The sequence below is a fragment of the Eptesicus fuscus genome, chromosome 5, assembly GCF_027574615.1.
Source record: "Eptesicus fuscus isolate TK198812 chromosome 5, DD_ASM_mEF_20220401, whole genome shotgun sequence".
NCBI classification, from domain to species: Eukaryota; Metazoa; Chordata; class Mammalia; order Chiroptera; family Vespertilionidae; genus Eptesicus; species Eptesicus fuscus.
The window spans coordinates 53393524-53416776 of NC_072477.1; the positions used below are offsets into that span (position 1 = coordinate 53393524).

The 23253-nt window shown below is 39.8% G+C and overlaps 1 protein-coding gene across 1 annotated transcript in view; it reads left to right on the top strand.

Annotated features, from left to right (window-relative positions):
* Positions 1-23253, top strand: part of NEDD4 (NEDD4 E3 ubiquitin protein ligase) — a 118684-nt gene that overhangs the window by 16886 nt on the left and 78545 nt on the right. The window contains exons 2-4 of the mRNA XM_008143175.3: positions 1481-1554; positions 4036-4114; positions 4212-4250. Of these exons, the coding sequence (XP_008141397.1) occupies positions 1481-1554; positions 4036-4114; positions 4212-4250 (192 nt within the window). The remainder of the gene's footprint in view (positions 1-1480; positions 1555-4035; positions 4115-4211; positions 4251-23253) is intronic.

A 23253-nucleotide genomic window follows, 5' to 3' on the forward strand; every position in this document is an offset into this window, starting at 1 on the left:
TGAATTTCCAAATCATTTAAGACCCATGAAAAAAATCCAAGGGGGAAGAGTTGAAATTAAATTCAACTTATAGGTTACTTTTGTGAAAACAAACAATAATATTATTTTCATCTATGAACATAGTGAACTTTTAAATTTGTTTTCTTTGTGTTCTTCAATAGTTTAAAAAATAATTTTATCCATAGAGTTTTAAAATCTTTTTATTAACTTTATTTCTGTGTCCAACATTTTACTTACTTGGGAATTTTTAAAAATATGTATTCTGTGTTATAATATTTTCTTACCCACCTTTTAATTTTAAACAATTTCACATCCAAAGGACAGTTAAAGAGCCGGTATACCCATTGCATTGCTTGTATTTTGCTTATTCCCTCTGTTTATACACACACTCACTTTCAACCTTTTATTTGTTGAGCTATTTAAGTATGTTTTAGACTTATTATACTTTATTTCTAAATATTTCAATATGTTTATCTTAAAACTAAGATGTTATTATATAAAACCTCATCATAGTATTATGATACCCAAGAAATTTAATATTTTTGATACTTTATAGTAGCAATACAGTATAGTCTTATTTAACATATAATCTATTGAATGGGATTATAAAAATAATTACTGTCAGAATAGTTATTACAAATGATTATGAACTCTTGATTTGTGTTATTGTGTACATAGCAACAGTGATAAATTCATATTAGTCTTAATAATAGCTACAATTTTCTTGGAAGGAATGATAAATTCTTAATGTAATAATTGACTATTTTTTCTGGCTTTTCTTAGTGGATAATCAAATCATCTACAAGTAACAAATGGTTTTCATTTTTTGTTGTATAGCTTTTAATAAAATTCTTTTTGTTGTTGTTAATCCTCACCCAAGGATACTCTTTCCATTGATTTTTTTTTTTTTTTTTTTTAGAGAGATTGAAAGTGAGGGACTGGGAGAAAGAGAGAAACATCAATGTGAGAGAGACACATTGATTGGTTGCCTCCCACATGCACCCTGCCTGGGGGCTGGTGATTGAACCTGCAAACCAGGTACATGCCCCTAACCAGGAATCGAATCCACAACTTTGGTGCCTGGGCCAATGCTCCAACCACACTGGCCAGGGCTCACATTAATTCTTGGAAAAAATTCCTCCAATTAACTTTAATAACCTGATTACTGTATTTTTTTAAAAATATATTTATATTTTTATTGATTTCAGAGAGAGGAGAGAGAGAGAGAGAAACATCAATCATGAGAGAGAATCATTGATCGGTTACCTCCTGCACACCCCATAATAGAGATTGAGGCTACAACCTGGGCATGTGCTCTGACTGGGAATTTAACCTGAACCTCCTGGTTTATAGGTCAACATGCAACCACTGAGCCATGCCGGCCAGGCTGGTTACTGTATTTGATGTATATATTTAAAGGTATGTGTCTTAGATAAGTTATAAAGTACATGAAAATAAAATAAACATTTTTATATTTTAGGAAAATGTTCGAATTGTGAGGGTGAAAGTTATAGCTGGAATAGGCCTTGCCAAGAAGGATATTTTAGGATCTAGGTAAGTATATTAATTTGGGTTGCAATTTTAAAATTTGTACTCATTAACTAATTTTTTCTAAATGTTGGTTAGATGCAACATTGAATAGTATTATTAAATTGTTGTTCGAGGTAGAATAATAATATTTTCAATTGGTGGTTTACTAAATTCCTTCATATCTGAATTACTGAATTTGTGAAATTAGACAAACAAAAGTACAACTCATAAGATACATTTATGATTTCTGCTTCTGGGCATCGATCAAATAGGCTGTGGGCAGTAGATGGTGAATAAAGGGCCCAGATGGATCAAGAGAAGGGGATGAACCAACACCCTACCCCGTGTCCCCTCTTTGGTAGGCAGCAGCCCTGGGATCACAGAAATGGAAAGGACTACCTGGGGCTGACACCTTTCCTGTGCTGTTGGTTCTGAAGCTAGAAGCTAGGAGGAAGGAAGCAGGGAGCAGTACCCTAAGCGTGGTTCCCCTCACACCTATTTATATCCTTGTTTGTGCTAATGCTGGGCAGCCCTCACTTGTCCCTTTCAGGCACCATGGAGGGGCAAGGGCCAGACCCAGGTTCCAGGCCACAGGCAGTGCAGCTTCTGGCTGTGTGCATAGAGTGCTTTCTTCCCCAGAGTGATTTATCTATTATGATGATCACAAACTTAGCAGCTTAAAAGAATACCCATTTATTACCTCACTAGAGGCCCGATGTACAAAATTTGTGCAAGGGTAGGCCTTCCTTCCCCTGGCTGCCGGCACCCGGGACCTAGGCTCCCCTCCAGCTGCCAGCTCTCAGGACCGGGGCTTCCCTCCAGCTGCCAGCTCTCAGGACCCGGGCTTCCCTCTGGCTGCTGGCATCCCGCACCCGGGCTTCCCCCAGCTACCAGCAGCCCGCCCTGCCCCCCTACCGCACCCGCCTTGGCCTGGCGCTGCCAGCGTCTGCTGCCACCCCCCCCCCCCCACTTCCCTGCCAGTTGGGGGGGAGGGACCAGGAAGTTGGCCGGCAGTTATATACATTTTGTCATTTTCCTGTAATGTATTGGTTAGAATTCATAGGTCCTTCCCACATTTAAGAGGAGTGTAACACAAGGGCATGAACATTAGGACATGGGGATAATAGAAGCTACCCTAGACTATGACTGCCATAAACAATAACTCAAACAATTGCAAATTTTACATTCTTTTCAAGTGCACGATGCATTCACCAATATAGACCATGTATAGAGCTAAAAGACAAGTCTCAGTTTTGAAAAGATTGAAATTATATGCAGGATGTTCTTTGATAACAATGGAATTAAGTTAGAAACCAATAACATTAAGATATCAAGAAAAAATCCCACTTATTGGAAATAAAACAATATACTTCTAAATAATCTATAGGTCAAAGAAGAAATCACAAGAAAAATCGGAAGACATTTTGAACAGAATAAAAATGAAAATACAGCAATATCAAAATTTGTAGGGTACAGCTAAATATTTAGAGGAAAGTTGAGATTTTTAAAATGTTTAACTTAGAAAAGGAACAGGACCTAAGTGAATGATTTGAGTTCTAATTTTAAGAAATTAGAAAAAGAAGAGCAAATTAATTCTAGAGTAAGTAGAAGGATGAAAATAATAAGGATAAAGTGGAATTAGTTAAATGGACAATTATAGAAAAAATCATTGTAATCTAAAACTTGTTCTTTGAAGTGATCAATAAAGTTTCAAAACTTATATCTGACAAAGGCCTTTAATTAACAATATATAAAGAGCTCTTACAACTCTTTAATAATACCATAAAAAGCCCAATTCAAAAATAGGAAAAATCTTGATTTTCCTTCTCCTTGTCTCTTTTCTTACTGAGTTTTTTTTTTTTTTTTTTTTTTTTTTTTTTGAGAGAGAAACATCGATTGGTTGCCTCCCCGCCTGACTGGGGATTGAATCCACAATCTGGGTATGTGCCCTGACCAGGAATCGAACCCACACTCTTTGGTTCATGGGAGGATGCTCTAACCAATCGAACCACACTGGCCAGGGCGTCCTTCTCCATGATTCTTTGTAAAAGAGGTTATATGATGTAATTATTTTTAACTGAAAGCACTTTGCCTTTATTTTGTAAAAAGAGTTTATACCCATGAGATAACTTGGCGTGACCTGAGGTCTTGCAGGGCTAGTTCTTAAAAATTAGTGAATTAACCATTTTAACCCAAAGAACATAATAAAAAAAATTAAACAAAAACTTTTTAAATCTTAAAAGATTGCAAATCATTAAATTGGGACTAAATGGTTTTCTTTGTAATTCTTTAATTCTTTGTGTATTTCACTAACATGGTACTTTAGCTTTTTAACAAGATGCAAAAATTACTATAATTACTTACCCCTGCCTAAGAAAACCTTACTTTTAATTATAGGAAATAATTGTAGAAATCGTTAAAAAGGAAATTTCTGTGATTTTTTAATAGTTTGAATATCTAACTTTGGGAATAAGCAACAATTAATTTTTTTCCTAATTTTAACAGTGATCCTTATGTGAGAGTGACGTTATATGACCCAATGAATGGAATTTTAACAAGTGTGCAGACGAAAACCATTAAAAAGGTCAGACTTAGCAGGATTCAAAAAAAATTTAAATATACTGTTTTAAATTTATATGACAATATAAAAAATTAATTATACTATGTTTACTGTCTTTTAGACTTTGAATCCAAAATGGAATGAAGAAATATTATTCAAAGTAAGTATGCATTTTATTTCATCAAAACAGCACATTTTTTTTCTTAATAGGTTAGAATAAGTTCTCACTTATAATATTAGAAAATATATCTTATAAGAATTTGTATAGATTTTAAACATTTAAAAGTTAAATCTAGGTATTCCTAAGAGGACATGGTCCTGGGACCATTTACTTTATTACGAAAACCATATATGCAAGTTAAGGTAATGAAGGGGTAAAAGATTATTGTAAACTTGGAATTATCTTATTCTAGTTTAATTGTGATTTAGAGACTATATGGTAGTCTTATTCTAATTTATCATATTTTGATGTTTTTCCTTTAAAGATGAATCAATATTTGTGTTTCTCCAGTTATTTATTAAATAGACTGATGCAAGCAAGAGATGATAAGGGCCTGCCAATAAATGGATACATTTCTTCGTTTACACCGTTCATGCACATTCCTGCCTTCCCCCGTGCACTAACTCACTATACCTTAAGAGCAAACTCCAGTCAGCAGTTACTCCAGGCTCCTCAGGAGGTCCCTCAACCTGAGAATGTCTCCTTATGCATATCTGTCAGAGTCCTTAACCTGATGCTATACACTGAGTGGCCAGATTATTATGATCTCTGAACGCATAATAATATGGCTACTCTGTGTGTGTGTGTGTGTGTGTGTGTGTGTGTGTGTGTGTGTGTGTGTGTATTAGAGGTCCAGTGCATGAATTCGTGCATGGGTGGGGTCCAGCCAGCTTGGCCAGGGGGAGGGGACATGGGCGGTTGGCCGGCCTGCCTGCTGGTCGAACTCCTGATCGAGGGGACAATTTGCATATTAGCCTTTTATTATATAGGATATACACTGAGTATATATAAAGCTATTAAGGATTTTAGCAGGATCCAATTTTAAAACGTAATATTCAACATGTCAACAAGATTATTTTATATACAACAAACCATGAAAATCTGACCAATTCTCAAAAGAAAAGACAGTCAATAAATGTCAGTCCCAAGATGACCCAGACATTGGAATTATCCGTAAAACCCTGTAAAGCAGCTATTACATTATAACTCCATGATGTAAAGGTAAACACTTTTATAATTGGTGGAAATAAATAGAAACCATAGAAAAGAATGAAATAGAAATATTAAAATTTAAGAACAGAATCTGTGAAATTTTAAAAATCACTAGATGAGCTTAATAACAAATAGAGATAACAGTGAAAAGAATCAGTGAACGTGAAAATAATCAATAGAAATGATCTAATTTGAAGAACAGAAAACAAATATTCAAAAAAATTAGTAGAGCCTGAGGGACCTGTAGATAGTATTAAAAGAGTCTAATATTTGAGTCTTTGAAGTCTCAAAAGAGGAAAAAGACTGGTAGAAAAAAAATTTGAAGAAATAATGGCCAAAAAATTCCAAATTTGGTGAAGGACATGCATTTGTAAGATGAAAGAAGTTCAATGAAACCCAAACAGAGTACATGCAAAGAAAACCAGGTTCAGACACATAATGAAATTGCTGAAATAAGAGAAAAAGAAGAAATCTTGAAAGCAGACAGAAAATGACACATTATGCATTGGGGGACAATGCATTTCTCATCAGAAATTATGATAACACTGTATAATCAAGGTAGTAAAGGAAAAACGAACAGTCAACTCAGAATTCTGTATTTTTAAAAAATATCCTTCAGGAATAACAGTATATGATAAAGGTATTTGAAGCTGAGGAAAAAATAAGATAATTTATTGCCAGCAACTTGCTCTAAAGAAAATGCTAAAAGAAATTATTTAGGCTAAAGGTAATTGATATCAGAGATAAAGTTAAGACTTCAGAAACAAAGGAAAAGAAACAGAAATAATAAATATCTGTGGTTATAATAGGCTATATTTTCTCTTGAGTTCTTTAAAATATGTATGGCTAGTGAAAGCAAAAATTATAGCATTGGTAGGATTTTTCATTTATGTAGGTGTAATACATATTACAACCATAACATAAAAGAGTGAGGGTAAAGTGAACTTTTTGGTTGTAGGGCTTCTACATTTTACTTCAAGTGGTTCAGTTTTAACTTTAAGTAGACCACGAAAGGTTAAGTATGCATATTGTAGTTACTAAAAAATACTAAAGAGATATAGCCAAAAGGCCAACAACAAATACAAAACAGAGCAAATTCATCAAGAAGCCGTAACAATTCTGTATGTGCACCTACATCAGTGCTTCAAAATTGTAAAGCAATAAATGATAGAACTGAAAGGAGAAATTGTCAAATACACTATGATACTTGGAGAATCCAATACTGTCTCAGTTTGAGGGACTAAATAGACTGAAAGAATTCAGTAAAAATATAGAAATGCTGAACAACATTATCAAATAAGTTTAACCTAATTGAACATTTATAGGCTCTCTAACCCAACAACAGCAGAATGTAGTCTTTTCAATATTTGCTAAGTAAGCTAGGCTAAAAACTAAACCTTAACAATTTTAAAAGAATAGAAATCATGCAAAGTATGGTATCTGACTATAATATAATTAAAGTAGGATTCAATAACACAAAAATATCTGAAAAATCCCCAAATATTTGGAAGTTAAACAACATCTAAATAACTCATGGTATAGAGAAGAATCTCCAGGGAAATTAAAAAATATTTTAACAGAATGAAATAAAAATACAACATCAAAATTTGTAGAATATAACTAAAGCATTGCTTAGAGGGAAACATAGCATTAAATACATTAGAAAAGAAGAAAGGTCTTGAACCATTAATCAAAGTTTCCACCTAGAAAGTAGCATCATTCTAGAACCTATAGACATTAAATGGATAGCACAGGATACTATGAACAACTCTGCCCACCTATAATAATAAAAAGGTAATATGCTAATTAGACCAGACAGCCAAATGACCTTCCAGACGTCCTTCCAGATGACCTTTCGGACAAAGCCGGGGCTGCAAGGGCCAAGGCAAGCCGCCACGGCTGCGAGGGTCAAGCCCCTTGCACAAATTTCGTGCATCGGGCCTCTAGTATTCAATAACTTAGATGAAATGGGCCAATTCCTTTAAAGATGCATAGTACCAAAATTCTAAGAAGAAATAAATTACCTGAAAAATTCTATATCTCTTAAAGAAATTGCATTTAAAGTTAAGAACCGTCCTCCCAACATAGAGAACTATAGGCCCAGATGGTTTCTCTTAAATTCTACCACACATTTAAGGATTAAATAATTTCAATTCTATATAATGTCTTTGCAAAAGTAGAATAGGAGGGAACATGTCCCAATTCATTCATGAGGCCAGCGTTACCTTGATAACAAAATACTTTATAAGAAGATATGACTGCAGACCACTCATTAACCCTCATGACCATAACCATTTTGTGGTAAGTTTACTAAATTGGACCCCTTCTATTTTGAAAGGGCCAGAAATATGTCCTCAGTTTACTTCTGGGTATGGGTTTGTCTTTCCTATCTGCAGAACCTCTGGGGCACAACTATCTGGGGCTTCCAGAACGTGCGTTCCATAGGGATGGAAATCCACACAATATTTTATGCTTCCAGGGGTCCCAATTCACAGAGAAGGAGGTGCAGGAATGAGTCCATGGCCATGGGATCCATTGGTCACATCACCTGCCACACCACCCAAAAGCAGGCCGCCTCATAGAGCTGGAATGGCCTACTAACGGCACAACTGAAGCACCAGTAACGGAGCAGTACTCTACAAAGATGGGGTGCCAGTTCATTCATTATCCCAGAGACCTCAATATGAGGCTGTGTCTGCAACAGAAAGTATACATGGTCCAGGAACAAAGGAGTAGGAGCAGGAGTGGCCCCACTTACTGACAAAGGCCCAGTGGAAGACGATGAGCTTCTCTTCCCTGCTGCTCGGCTCTGCTGAGTTAGAGGTCCAAGTCCCACACTTTCTAGGGGACATTGCAAGGGCCCTATCAAACCAGTCCACAGCAGCTGTGAGGGCACTTTGGGCTCCTTGTATCCAGGAACCAGCAGGCGACTGGGGCTATTTCTTGGTTGACCTTGCAGGTAAAGTCATTCTCCAGGGTCTGTCTGGTTTCTGCAGGCGTCAGACTAGAGGATTAAATGAACATATTATAGGAGCCACACTTGAATCCTTTAGATCTTTTCTGATGGTACCAAACTCTACTAGTAACATTCCCACAAGGTTGCAATATTTTTGTTAGTTTTTAAAACAACTTTATTGAGATATAATTCACAGAACATACAATTCACTAGCTCAAAGTATACAATTGTTTTTAGTATATTCACAGAGTTGTGTAACCATCACCAAAATAATTTTTGAACATTTTCATCATCTCAAAAAGGAAACCCCATACCTACAAGCTGTCCCTCTCCATTTTCCCTCAACACCTGCCCCACTCCCACACAACCACTGATCTACTTTCTGTTTCTTAGATTTGCCAATTTTGGACATTTCATATAAATGGTATCATACAATATGTGGTCCTTTGTGTCTGACTTCTTTCACTTAGCATAATGCTTTCAGGGTTTAATCATGTTATAGCATGTGTCAGTATTTCTTTCTTTTTTATTGCCAAATAATAGCTCATTGTATGGATAACCACACTTTATCCATGCATCGGTTGATGGACATTTGGGTTCTTTCCACTTTTCAACTGTGATGGATAATGGTACTATGAACATAACATTTGTGTACAAGTTTTTGTGTGGACATAGGTTTTTATTTGGGGAAGTATATACCTAGATGTGGAATTACTGGGACATATGAGGAGCTGCCAAACAGTTTTCCAAAGTGGCTGTGCCATATCACATTCACATTCCCACCCACAGAGAGTTCTGATTTCTCCACACGTTCGACAATACTTGTTTTTATTAGAGCCCTCCTTGTGGGTGTGAAGTGGTATCTAATTGTGGTTTTGATTGGCATTTTCCTGTGGATAAGGATGTTGAGCATCTTTTCATGAGCTTATTTTCCAGTTGTATATCTTCTTTGGAGAAATGTCTGTTCAGATCCTTTGCCCGCCTTATAATTGGGTTACTTGTCCTTCTGTTACTAAGTTGTTGTAGTTATTTATTTTTCTATAGTAGAAGTTCCTTGTCAGATACATGTTTTGCAAAAATTTTCTCCCATTTTGTAGGCTGTCCTTTGATGTTATTGATGGTGTCCTTTGAAGCACAGAAGTTTTATATTTTGATTAAAAATTATCTATTTTTTTCTGTTCTTTATCTATTGTTCTCTTTTGTTGCCTGTGCTGTTGTTGTCATTTCTGTCTTAGATTCACTGTCTTGACCAGAGGGAGGACAGTTTCAGAGGCTTCCACGTGGCCTTCTCACTGTGAGCTCTTATCCCACAAGCCCTGGAGTCAGTGTGGTGGTGGCAGGGAGGAGATCCAACTTCAGGATGTCAGTCCCAATCTTACACTGTATACCAGGGAAATGACTGCTGGGTGGGTCCACAGAACCGGTGGACTCTGGGTAAGCTGGACATTAGCCAGGACTCCATTCATTACCTCACTCTAAAAGGGAAGCCATGATGATGCTTTGGGTTTCTAGGTGTCAACACAGACCTTGTTTCCAACAGTCCTCAATCTGTCTGAGTATTCATTTTCCCCATTACACCATCACCCGAATAAATGGCCGTCGTCCTTTTGCGGGAGGAAGGCAGGAGTCGTACCGTACACACTTCCTGCAATGACGCGGGGTCCTCCTTCTAAGGACTAGAGACCTTCTTCAGTGAGTGGGCTTTGATTCAGAATACTGGCTCAGGTTGGGGCCTGGAGGAGAGATTGTGACTTTTTTAAAATGGGGGAACTGTCCTTAACCATTCACTCCTCCATTGTTGTCCTCTCGTGATTGTACACGTGAAGCAGCACCTTCATTGGCCACCTGCCTGTTTTGGTAGGGATGCCACGCCCTATACTCTGCAGGTCCGGTCAGGTCTGCTTCACAGCTCCTCTGATCGGTCGTCATTAGAGTACTTGTAGCCCCCGGATTCTGGCAGTGAAATGCCACCAGCTGGCCTCGATTACTGGAGAAGGGGAGGATATCTGTTTGCATGGCTTTTTGCATCGAGCTCAGCTCTGTGACCCCGCTCTCCTACCATCTGTCCTAGCATCAGAAGAGAGCCGCCACTGCACTGCTTGCGGATGCTGCTGCCCCCTCACCAGCACACGCCTCATGACTGTGGTTAATGGTGTATCCTCTGGGCACAAAAATCTGATAGGTATTTTGGCCTCATGTAATTAATATATATATTAGAGGCCCGATGCACAAAATTTGTGCAAGAGTGGGCCTTCCTTCCCCCCCCTTGCACCAGCTTCCTTCTGGCACCCGGGACCCTGGGCTTCCCTCGCAGCCCCAGCTTCGAACGGAAGGTCGTCCGGAAGGATGTCCAGTCTAATTAGCATATTACACTTTTATTATTATAGATATATATAAAAACCTAATATGTAAATAGACCAAACAGCGGAACAACCGGTCGCTATGATGTGCGCTGACCACCAGGGGGCGTGCGCGGGACATGGCGGGTGTCAGCAGCAGGCGGCAGAGCGCAGAACATGGTGGGCATTGGCCACGGCGGGATGGTGGAGCAGGTGAGCGGGGGCGCCAGACCAAGGTGGGGCGCCGGTCGCTGTCATAGGGGTGAGCCTCTGGTGGTTACTGAAAATTCTTTGCTCCTGTGCGCCATGGTCCCACTGGGCACTCGCACCTGCTGCCAGCGCCGGCCCTGATCGCTTGGTGCTGTCAGTGGGTGCAAGTGGAGGCTGCTGGCCCCCATCGCCCCTGAGAGCTTCTCCATCTCCCCCTTCTCCTGAGGGGCAATCAGGGCAGCAGCTGCAGCTCACACCCACTGATGGTGCCAGCCCCACTCGCACCAGCTGCTGGCGCCAGTGCCGTCGGCGTGGGGGAGCAGTGGCAGCGGGAGTGGGGCTGCTGGCAGACAGGCGACCGGGGCCGTGGTGGGAGGGGCTTGGATCTGCCCCTGTGCCCACCACAGTTCCTTTCAAGGTGCACGAATTTGTGCACTGGGCCCCCAGTGTGTGTGTGTGTGGGTGTGTGTGTGTGTGTGTGTGTGTGTGTTTTCCACTTTCATCGACCGTTTTACTCCTCCTCCCACCCTCTGCCGGGGCAATGCAGGCATTTCCACTCGGCTCATTATTTTTTCAGGCTTCTAGGAGCCACCCTAGCAGTCAGTTTGCCTCATCTCATGGGGTCCTTGACAGGATATTAAATCCCAAGTCAGTGAAAGCTCGCTTATCCAGTCTTCTGTTTCTGCCCCTTTGATCAGGCTTTGTCATCCCAAGGGTATTTCTCTGGCTCCCGCTAGTACATGCCTTTTACTTCTTGAAGCTGCTTCCAGATGTGATAATCTCTTCCATGCTATGTCAGGCCCAGCTGGGTTATGCTGGGATTTAACACTGGCTGTTAACTTGGTATGCCGGAGAGAAGTTAGAGAAACTCCTGAGGAGAGACCTCTTTCCCTCGTGGGGGAGAAGCCTCGGCGGTGTCTTCCTGCGTGTGGGAACTGCTAGCTCTCATGACAGAGGGACGGGCTGCTCTGCAAGCTCTGAGGGTTAGGGACCTGCAGAACTAAAATCTCAGGAATATTCACCCAGATCCTCCTATCTGTGGGATAGGAGTCAGGGTCCCCTTTTTCCCAGCCAGGGCTCTGACTTGAACATAGTAGACATGCAGTGGCCGAACATTTAAATGTCTGTGAGCTCTGCAATTCTGTCAGATTTGAGAATGCTCCCATTATCTCCCTGTAAGTCATCGGTACAGCATAGTAGTAACTAGCCAACGCCATTGCTCTCGTAGGCATTGTTCTCCCCATATCTTTCAAGTGCCTCAAACATCACACCACGACAGATCCCCAGAATACCACTGGAGAAATCTTTAGGAACTGAGCCATCACCTTATGCCTGGGACTTTATGTGTCCTACATCCAGCTCAGGAGGGGGAGCTCCTGGCCTTCCGGGTGAATTTGGGCTGGTCCTGAAACCACACTACCTGTATCATCAGTGCTGGCTTTGGGCCCTGTAAGAAACAAGACACCGAGATGGGATTAAACACGCAAGAGGTTTATTAGGGAAGCACCTGTGAAGGTCAAAGATGGAGGATGCTCATGATGTTAGGCCTCATCATGATGCAGCCCTAACATCATGAGGTGGGAAAGGATTGGAGAGGAAGAGCTATACACTGTAATGCCATTCTGAGAAAGTCATATTCAGGCTGATGGAGAGTTTCCCAGCAAAGGTTGTCTGTTAGGTCCTGTGTCGAGCAAGAATGGCTGGGTTCTTGAACCCCCACTGTGCCCAGTCTTTGGTAGCAAGCAAGGAGAACACAATGGGTAGATTCAAAGGTGCAGGTTCAACTCGGGGCTGTCAATCTACTACGCAGGTTCTCTTACAAGGGATCTGAAAGAGGTCTGGCGGCTCAACTCTGGTTGTTTGTTACAATTGTGATGTTAAAGGATGCATATTATAATCCTTAGAGTAGCTACTAAGAAATTAAAACAAAATTATCTGTAAGAATCCAAGAAATGAAATAAAACAACACCAAGAAATACTTATTAAAGGGGAAGAAAAGAGGAATAAAGACAAATAGGAAAGAAATAGAATGATGATAGTTGTAAAGCCAACCATCTCAATACTTTTTAAAAAAAATCAAGATTCAACTATATGCTATTTACAGAAGATACTATTTGAGCATAAAGCCACAGACAGCTTAAAAGGAAAAGTACAGAAAAAGATTTATCATGCAAACACAAAGCAAAGAAAACCCAAACAAAACCCAGATGTGGTTGTATTAACATTAGATGAAGTAGACCTCAGGATGAAGAATATTATCAGAGATAAAGTGGGATATTTTTTTTATCATAAAAGGGCTTATTTATCAAGAAGACATGCAATCCTAAACTTGTATGCTCCTAATAAAAGAACTTAAAAATTATGAAGCAAAATTGACAGAACTAAATAGAGGAATAAATAAATCCAGAATAGTTGAAGATTTTATTACTCCTCTCTCAATAACTGATAAAGCAACTAGACAAAAAAAGTCAGTAAGTACATAAAAGTTTTGAAAACCATTATCAATCAACTTAGCCTATTTGGTATGTATAGAACATTATATCTAATATATAAAGATTATATATTTTTATATGCCCATGGAACATCCACCAGGATGAGGTCATATATTGTGCCATAAAACAAATCTGAATATATTTTAAAAGGTTGACATTCAACAGAATATGTTCTCTGACTACAACAGAGTTAAAATAGAATTCAGCAACACAACTATATCTGGAAATTCCACAAATATTTGGAAATTGAGCAACATTTTAAATAAGCCATAGCTTAAAAAAGAAATCATACGAAAAGTTAGAAAACATTTTAACTGATTGATAAAACATACATATCAAAATATGGGCTGAGCTAACTCAGTGCTTAGAGAAAAATTTACACCTTTATATACTTACTAGAGGCCCAGCGCATGATTAAATCGTGCGCGTGTAGGGTCCCCTAGGCCAGTGGTCGGCAAACTCATTAGTCAACAGAGCCAAATATTAACAGTACAACGATTGAAATTTTTTTTTTTAAAATATATTGTATTGATTTTCCACAGAGAGGAAGGGAGAGGGATAGAGAGCCAGAAACATCGATGAGAGAGAAACATCGATCAGTTGCCTCCTGCACAACCCCTACCGGGGATGTGCCTGCAACCAATGTACATGCCCTTGACCGGAATCGAACCTGGGACCCTTCAGTCCGCAGACCGACACTTTATCCACTGAGCCAAACCGGTTTCGGCTGAAATTTCTTTTGAGAGCCAAATTTTTTAAACTTAAACTTCTTCTAACGCTACTTCTTCAAAATAGACTCGCCCAGGCCGTGGTATTTTGTAGAAGAGCCACGCTCAAGGGGCCAAAGAGCAACATGTGGCTCGCGAGCGCAGTTTGCCGACCACGGCCCTAGGCCTAGCCTGCCATCAGGGCCATGTCGCTGCCCCACGATGCTTCGCACGCTCTGCGGACACTGCCGGCACCCCGCCCTGCAATGCCTCGCACGCTCCGCAGATGCTGCCGGACTCCGCCCTGCCCACCAGGTCGCGACCCTGCTAGCGGTTCTCAACCAGTGGGTCGTGATCCAGGTTGAGAACCGCTGCTGTAGAGCCCAAGACCATCGGAAAACACAGATGTTTACATTACGATTCATTAACCGTAGCAAAATTACAGTTATGAAGTAGCAATGAAAATAATTTTATGGTTGGGGATCACCACAACCTGAGGAACTGTATTAAAGGGTCGCGGCAGTAGGAAGGTTGAGAACCACTGCGTTAGAGGAATTAAAATTGTGATTAAAAATTTTTTTTAATTTAATATTATAACTAAAAATCTTCCCATTATTTTTTTTATCTTGATTTCCGATTAGAAAGGATGCTTGAAAGTCATTACTACTTTGAATTAGAGATGCTACCACAAAAATAAGAAAGGTCATTTGTAAATGCTAAACCAGGCTCGAGACTCTACGCCTTTTACTCATTGTTTCTTTTACCGTAATTTTTCTGTTACCAAGTGTTCCAGCCAGCATTACTTTATTCTGGGATCATAGGCGGCACATTTATTTCAATCAGAATTTTGCAAACTTATTGCAAGGATAAATAGATAACATTGTGTGGATCAGTGCTAACTCATCACAGCTAGATAAAGAACTGAAAATACAGGGTGACATACTTTCTGTACAAAGGACATTATATGATGTGTGGGCCCCTACTTTCCTCATCACGTATATCATTATTTATACATAGCACAAAACATTTTAATTGAATGCATTCACATAAAAATGTCTATTGAGATAATATACCACAGTAAAAACTTGGTTATTGGGCATTCGGCCAAATGGAAATTGTGGTCAGAAGTTGAAGGAAGCCTTTATATCTTTGAGAAAACATGAAGTTCAAAGAAAGTTTTCCTGGAGAACTGTTATTGTTAGAGACAAACAGGGGACATTCCAAATTGAAATTGGTGCTCAATAGCAAGTTATAGTAAAATCTGCAGTTATAGTTGCTCCGATGAGACTGAGGGAAGGCAAGGTACAGGAGGGAAAAAGTCCCATTAGGTGCAATGTACACAACATGGACCCCCCAAGCCTACTGCATGAACATGTGAAAAGGCAGCCCCACTCCGTTCCCTCTGTTCCCACGGTGCTTGCTTTGTATCTGCAGTATTCATAGTCATCCTATTATATTTACATAATCTGTATTTGTTCATATGTACTTGTGTTATGTTGCAGAAGCAATGCAAGTTGTACATGATAGATATTTTAATAAAGAGAAATAAAAATCAGCCATAATTTAATCTCCATAAAACCACCACTAATTGTGTGACCTTCTAGTATTTTTATCCATATATTTATCCTCCTCCACCTCCACACACACACACACACACACACACACACACACACACACACAGTTAGTGTGATCTTTTTCTGTGCTGGTTTCCCAGGCCCTTTGCTGATGCAGGTTAATGAGGTGGCTACAGTCCCCACCCTCACCGAAGCTCAGGGTCTGCTGTGGACCCTGTGGACAAGTTTCTCTCATTACCAGTGTGCTGGGCATTATGAAAATAAAAACCATGTGCTAGGGAGTGAATATCAGGGAGATATAAGGGAATCCAGGGGATTCCCTAAATAAATTTAGGAAGTTCAGGAGAGGTCCTCTGAGGAAGTGTGTCATTTGGGAAGCTTTCAGCTTCAAGCACCATATCTGAAAGAGCAGGAATGCTGTCTTAAAGAATAAGCACACTCATTATCTCCAATCACAGAAGCACACGTAGAGGAAGGGTGGTGACTGCAGCAGCTGAACAGAGTCACGTCGGACCCAGTCTCTCTGGAATTCTCTTGGCTGTCTGTCCTTGGTCACGAGATGCTTGCAACAGTTCCAGACGTCATAGCCTCACTCCTGATGCCCAGAGGCAGAAATAGGAGAGTCTTTCCCCTGGTATTTGTCTTAAAACTCTCCCAAAAGTTCCCCCAGGAAACTTTGATTTATATCTCTTGGGCCAGAATTGTGTCGTGTGTTTATTTTTAACCCGGTCCCTGGTGAGGAGAATGGAGTTACTCTGAGGCTTAGAGGAATGAGGATTCAGCCCCTCAGGGTGGTGAGTGACACACATAGTCATCTAGTATTTGAATAAATTCAGAGTTAGGTTGGCAAGGAAGTAGCCGGGCACCTCATTAATAACGCACTAAGTAAAAGATGGCACATCCATACAGTGAAATCCACATCAGCTGTTTTAAAAGACTGATGTATATGTATTGACAGAGCATTAATTTCAAAATATGTTAAACGAAGGAACAAAAGTGCAATACATTGTATACATGATACACTTTTTTTTTTTTTGTAAAATCAGAAATTTAAAAATGCTTTCTCAAATGCTGGTATTTGCAGGAAAAAGAATTCTGGAAGGACCAAAGAAACTGTTTACAGTATTTTCTCTGAGGGAGGGACAAGGATAAGAGAGAGTTTTACAATTCACTATATATCCTTTTTATTGTTTGGGTTTTTCTTCCATGACTATGTATCTATAATTTATTTTTATATTTGTTCATTATAAATAACTAATTGTATAGAGAAACAAAATAGATATACATAAAATAATAAAAATGCTAAGATACTTTCTATTTATATAATGCTTTATTCTTATAAAAATATTTACCTTAATTCATTTAACTTTTTACACAGTTTTTACTTTAAAATGTCCTTACAATATATGTCTACACAAAAACTTGTACATGAATGTTCAGAGCATCATTATTCATTATAGTAGAAAAGTAGAAAAAAAAAACCAGATGAGTGGATAAACGAAGGGGGTATATACAAACAATGGAATATTATTCGGCTATAAAGAGGAATGAAGCCCTAACTAGTTTGGCTCAATGGATAGAGCGTCGGCCTGCAGACTGAAGGGTCCCAGGTTCGATTCCTGTCAAGGCCATGTACCTTGGTTGCGGGCACATCCCCAGTAGGGGGTATACAGGAGGCAGCTGATCGATGTTTCTCTCTCATTGATGTTTCTAACACTCTATCCCTTTCCCTTCCTCTCTGTAAAAAAATCAATAAAATAAATTTAAAAAAAGAGGAATGAAGTAATGATACATGCTACAACATGGGTGAACCTTGGAAACATTATGCTAGGTGAAAAAAGCCAGTTACAAACTACCACATATTGCATGATTCCACTTATATTAAATTTCTAAAATAGTCAAACTTCTGGAGAAAGAAAGTAGAGGTTGCCTGAGAATTGGGCAGGTTGGGAGGAAATTAGGGGTTACTGCTAACGGGCATTGCCTTTCTTTATGGGATAATGCAAATGTGCTAAAATTGTGATGGTTACACAGTCTATGAATATACTAAAAAATAATTGAATTGTACACTTTCGGTGGGCCATTTGTCTGATATTTGAATTAAATCTCAATAAAGCTATTTTTAAAAATATGCCTACATTGTTTTCCCCAGAACCCACCAGCTAAATTTCCAGGCACTTCAGTTTTTTTATGAACAGCATGGAACAACTTGACACTTACCAATACTTTTGTTCTTCTTTGAAAATTTGGTTACTACTCTAGCAAGGTTTATTTTCTACTCTTTTATGCATTTACAGACTTACATACTTATCCTTTTTTCAGGAGACCTATGGTCAATATTTTTATTTCTTCTGCTCTCATCTTTCCTATAAATATGACCCTCTGAACTATTTTTTGTGACCATAGGTTTAATCCTATTTTTAATACATTTATAAAAAAACACCTCATCAAAGGATTCACACATAGCTTAAAAATGAGGTACTGTAAAGGGGCTTATAGTGAGTAGCAACAGACTTTGGTGCCCCATCCTCCCTGCTTCTCTTAAGGGACCGCTTTTTAACTGTTTTTGTTTGTTTTCTGGTCATTATTCCCATATTGCTCAATAGCTCATACATTCATGTCCCAAACTGACTTCCAGCCATAATAGACGAGTAAATAGCCAACTTACGTTTGGCCAGTAGTTTGGCCCCTCACATACTCTAGTCTAGGCTGAAAATAATCTTTCCTGAGAAACTTGAAGGCATTGCCTTTACATCATTGGGCACTGTGTTATAGTTGAAAAGTCTGATTTGGTAATTGTCTTTATTACAGGGTTTTAAAATTTCATAGTGATATGCTGTGTGTGCACAGTTTTAAAAATTCATTGTGTTGGGCCTTTGGTAGACGTTTCAGTTTGAAGACAACTGTTTCTCTTCAGCTCTGAAATTTTATGTGTGAATAATTTCTGTAATAATGTTCTTTCCTCTGTACATAATGTTGTTTGGGGATTCCAGCTAGTTGGATACAGGGCTGCCCAAACTGAATTATATCTTTCTCAGCCAGTATCCTCATGTAACCCACAGAACACAAAAAGTGGTTTGAGAGACTTTCTCACATCTTCCAAGGATGGTTTTATTCAGTACCATTGTAGATACATAGGAGAGAAATTAATAGATAACATACAGTGAATGTCTTAAGACAGAGGTCAGCAAATGTTTTCTTAAAGGGCCAGTTAGTAAATATTTTAGGTGTCGCCAGCCAAGAGGCAATAATTGAGGCTATTATGTGGGAACTTATATATCCATTTAAAAATATAAAAAACATTATTATCTTATGGGCTACAGGAAAAAAAAAAAAGCAGGTGGCTGAGTTAGGCCCACATGGCATAGTTTGCATAACCTAATTCTTTCACAGCACCTGTTCAGTAAGCAGGGAGTATAGTCTGTTTTAGTGTATTTGGCTGGGCAGGGGGACAGTGGTAGGAGACAGGCCTGGAAAGGCAAATTGGACTCAGATCAGAAGCATCATTCCATGCTCAGGTTTGGATTTTATTCTTTAGGCCGTTAGGAATAAGTTTTGAGTTGGGCAGGAAACATGGCCCAAACTGTCTTTTAGGGTAAGTCACTCCAGTTTTAGTAGGAAAGATAGATTGAAAAGAGAAGATAGTTGTGGGGAAAATCCACTAGGAAGCTATTCGTTAAGGCCTGAACCAGGACAGCAGAGGCCTCATTAGATCAGACACTACTCCTATTTTCTTAGAATATTCATTGGTTGTTTTTTGTTTGTTTGTTTATATGTATTTTTATTGATTTCAGAGAGAGGAAAGGAGAGGAAGAGAGAGATAGAAACATCAATGATGAGAGAGAATCATCGGTCGGCTGCCTCTTGAACACCCTACTGGGGATCAAGCCCACAACCCAGGCATGTACCCTACCTGGATTGATGTTCAACCACTGAGCCAATAGGCCTGACTAGAATATTCATTTTTATATTTAATGTCTACAGTGTCTGCCAGGAACTTTGATAGACACTGAGACTTCTGATTTCCCCCTCAAAATGTTTTTCATGGCATTGTCTCCCTCCGTATTCTCCCGGGGACAGTCCTAGGCAGAGCTCTCTTCCCTTCGTGCCTGAATTATCGCACTACAGTCCCTGTGGACCCCAGGGTCTCTCTCCAGTCCAGTTCATTTTGTGTATCACTTGACAAAAATAATACTTACATAGGACCTACAGCATGTCATTTTTCCTTTAAAAGCTTTTTTTTTTCCTTCCCTACCAAGCAAATCTTAACTCCTTTTTTGGAGTTCAATTACTTCAGCCTGGCTCTACCCTAACTAACTATATTTTTCTTGTCACTTTCTAATCACAAAAAATGTTCTTATTGAGCTCCATTGAGCATGTTCATTCTGTCACCATGTCTTTCCTCATGCCATCATCTTGCTGTGAATGTTCTCTCTCCTTTCTTTTTCAAATTCTTCCCATCTTTCAAGTCTCAGCTCAAATTTCATCTCCTCCCCGAAACTTCCTCTACGTGTTCTTAGAAAAGAGTATTATCTTACACTATTTTTCTGTCCCCCTGGTGTCTAGCTCTGGATTGGGTCTCCTTCCTCAGAGTTGTTCCATGGTTCCAATACGGCTGCAGGAGTGCCAGCTATCCCATCCAAGTTCCAGGCAGGAAGGAGAAATGCAAAGGGCCTGAGGAACATCTGTCCCAGTTGAGACAGCCCCATTTAAAGAGCTCTGCCAGAAATCCCATCCAATGACTACCATCAGGTTGGCCTCCCTGGTCACCCTTACGTGCAAAGGAATCATTTTTAGATAGACATATTCAGAGTCCATAGGGCACTATTCACATGGAAAACAGTACATAAAATAAAATGGAGTATTTGATATTTTGATCTGTGTGATGATAACACAGTAAAAAAAAATCACCATGCTGTATATCCTATATAATAAAGAGGTAATATGCAAATTGACCATCACACCCTCACAAGATGGCTGCCTATGACCAGGCTGACAGGGGGGTTAGTGAGGGACGACCAAATGACTGAACAAGCTGGCTGTGTGGGGCAACCAGGCTGGCAGGGGGGTTAGTGAGAGACGACCAAACAATTGAACAGCAGGCTGCATGGGGTGACCAGGCCAGCGGGGGGTGGGGAGGGGAGGCAGTTACAGGCGACCAGGCCGGCAAGGGGGGACAGTAAGGGGTGACCAGGCCAGTGGGGGGGGGCAGTTAGGGGCGACCAGGCAGGGAGGCAGGTGAGCAATTAGGAGCCAGCGGTCCAGGATTGTAAGAGGGCCTAAACCGGCAGTTGGACATCCCCTGAGGGATCCCGGATTGGAGAGAGTGCAGGCTGGGCTGAGGGGACCCCCAACCCCATGCACGAATTTCATGCACCGGACCTCTAGTTTAAGTATAAAGTATACATTATGCTTTACTGAATATATGTTATACTTCAAATAAAAACAGTTATCCCCCAGAGTTCTGCAGTGTTGTGGTGTCTTTGGGCACATCACTGCAGATAAAATCAGGATTATGTTCTCAGAAGGAAGTGAGAGTGGACATTGGGTTAGGTATCTAAGTAGCTCTGTCACACTTACAGATTTTTATAAGGGCTATCAATAGTTTTGATATGTAAAGCAAAGTATTAACATATCACATTTTTTAATGCAATATATTTACCATAGGGGAAAAATCATCCCAAATGTGAGAAGTTTTTATACATCGTCTTGTTGTATTAGCCTGAGTAGGGAAATATATTTATCATAGGAAAAATAATTCTAGTGTTTCACTTCCTGTGTTTTCCCTTTTTACTCACAAACAGTATTTCGCTTCTGATACGTCTGGTCACCAAACACGTGGAGGTTATTTTCCCCACACCAGGCAGTTCTGTGCAACACCCGACTGAGCGTCCTACATTTTAGCTCAATTCTGACACTACCTTCCGGGAAATAGTGTCAGATCCCACAGGTTCAGGGCTCATCCCCCCAAGCCTGACCTCATTTCAGATACCAATCGAAAGTAGTAGGTCCCCAGGTTACCCTCAACTTCTGTCTGACTTGGCTAGAAATCAGATGTTCCCATGACCCCCTCCTCAAGTTCCATTAATTTGCCACAACAGCTCACAGAACTCAGAGAAACACTTATCTATGTTTGCCAGTTTATTAAAGGAAATAATAAAGAATACAGGCAGACAGCCAGGTGAAGGGATACACAGGGTGAGGTCTGGGAGGGTACTTGTGGAGTTGGTGGGTACCACCCTTCTGGTACATGGATGTGTAGACCTGAAGCTCTTCAAACCCTTTTGGGATTTCTTCTGGAGGCTTCACCACATAGGCATGATCGATCATTAATTCCATTTTCAAACCTCCTCTCTTCTCAAGAGAATGAGGGTTGGGGTTGAAAATTCCAAGCTCCCAGTCATGGCTTGTTCTTTCTGGTGACCAACCCTCATCCTGGAGCCACCCAGAGTCACCTCATTAGAATAAAAAACACCCCTATGACCCAGGAAATTACAAGGGTTTCAGAAGCCTGTGTCAGAAACCAGGCAGATCTCTATATCTATATCTATATCTATCTATATATATGTATCTATAGATACATATATATAGATATTTTTCTATTATCTTACACATTTTAACCTGTATAAAATGTGTAAGATAATCTATATATGTAAAAGCCTAAGTGACCATTACATCCAAACGACCAGAACTACCGGAATGACCGGTTGACTAGACGCTATGACATGCACTGACCACCAACTGTCCGTGGCCCCTCCCCCCGGCTAGCCAGCCCCCCAACTGGCCAGCCAACTTCCCATGGTCACTCCCCACTGCCAACTGGCCCTCCCATAGGCCCCAATTGGGGGGCAGGCTGGCCAACCTCCTGGGGTACCTCCCCCCGGCTGGCCGGCCCCCCATTGGCCTTGATCGCTGGCCAGGCCAAGGGACACCACCCATGCATGAATTTGTGCACCAGGCCTCAAGTATATGTATAAATATTATTAAAATTTTCTTTGTTTTTTTATATCAAACACTTTAAAAAATATAATTTAAAAATTGTTTTCAATATTCTATTAGTTTCACTTGTACAACATAGTAATTACAACATAATTAGACATTATATAACTTACTAGGTGATCATCCCAATAAGTCTAGTACCCATCTAACCCCATGCACAGTTATTACGATAGTATTGACTATACTCCCTATTCTGTACTTTACATCCCCGTGACTGTTTTAAACTGGAAATTTGTACTTCTTAATCTCTTCACCTTGCCGAAACCGGTTTGGCTCAGTGGATAGAGCATCAGCCTGTGGACTGAAGGGTCCCAGGTTCGATTCCAGTCAGGGGCATGTACCTTGGTTGGGGGCACATCCCCAGTAGTGGGTGTGCAGGAGGCAGCTGATCGATGTTTTTCTCTCATCGATGTTTCTAGCTCTCTATCCCTCTCCCTTCCTCTCTGTAAAAAATCAATAAAATATTTTTAAAAAATTTTAAAAAAAAAATCTCTTCACCTTTTTCATCCAGTCCCCCAACTCCCTCCTATTGATGGCAACCATCAATTTGTTCTCTGTATCTATGAGTTTGTTCATTTTTTTTAATTCCACATAAAAAGTGAAATCATATGGTATTTGTCTTTCTCTGACTTATTTCAAATATTAAGTAGATTTTGTTGAAATACTTCAGCAA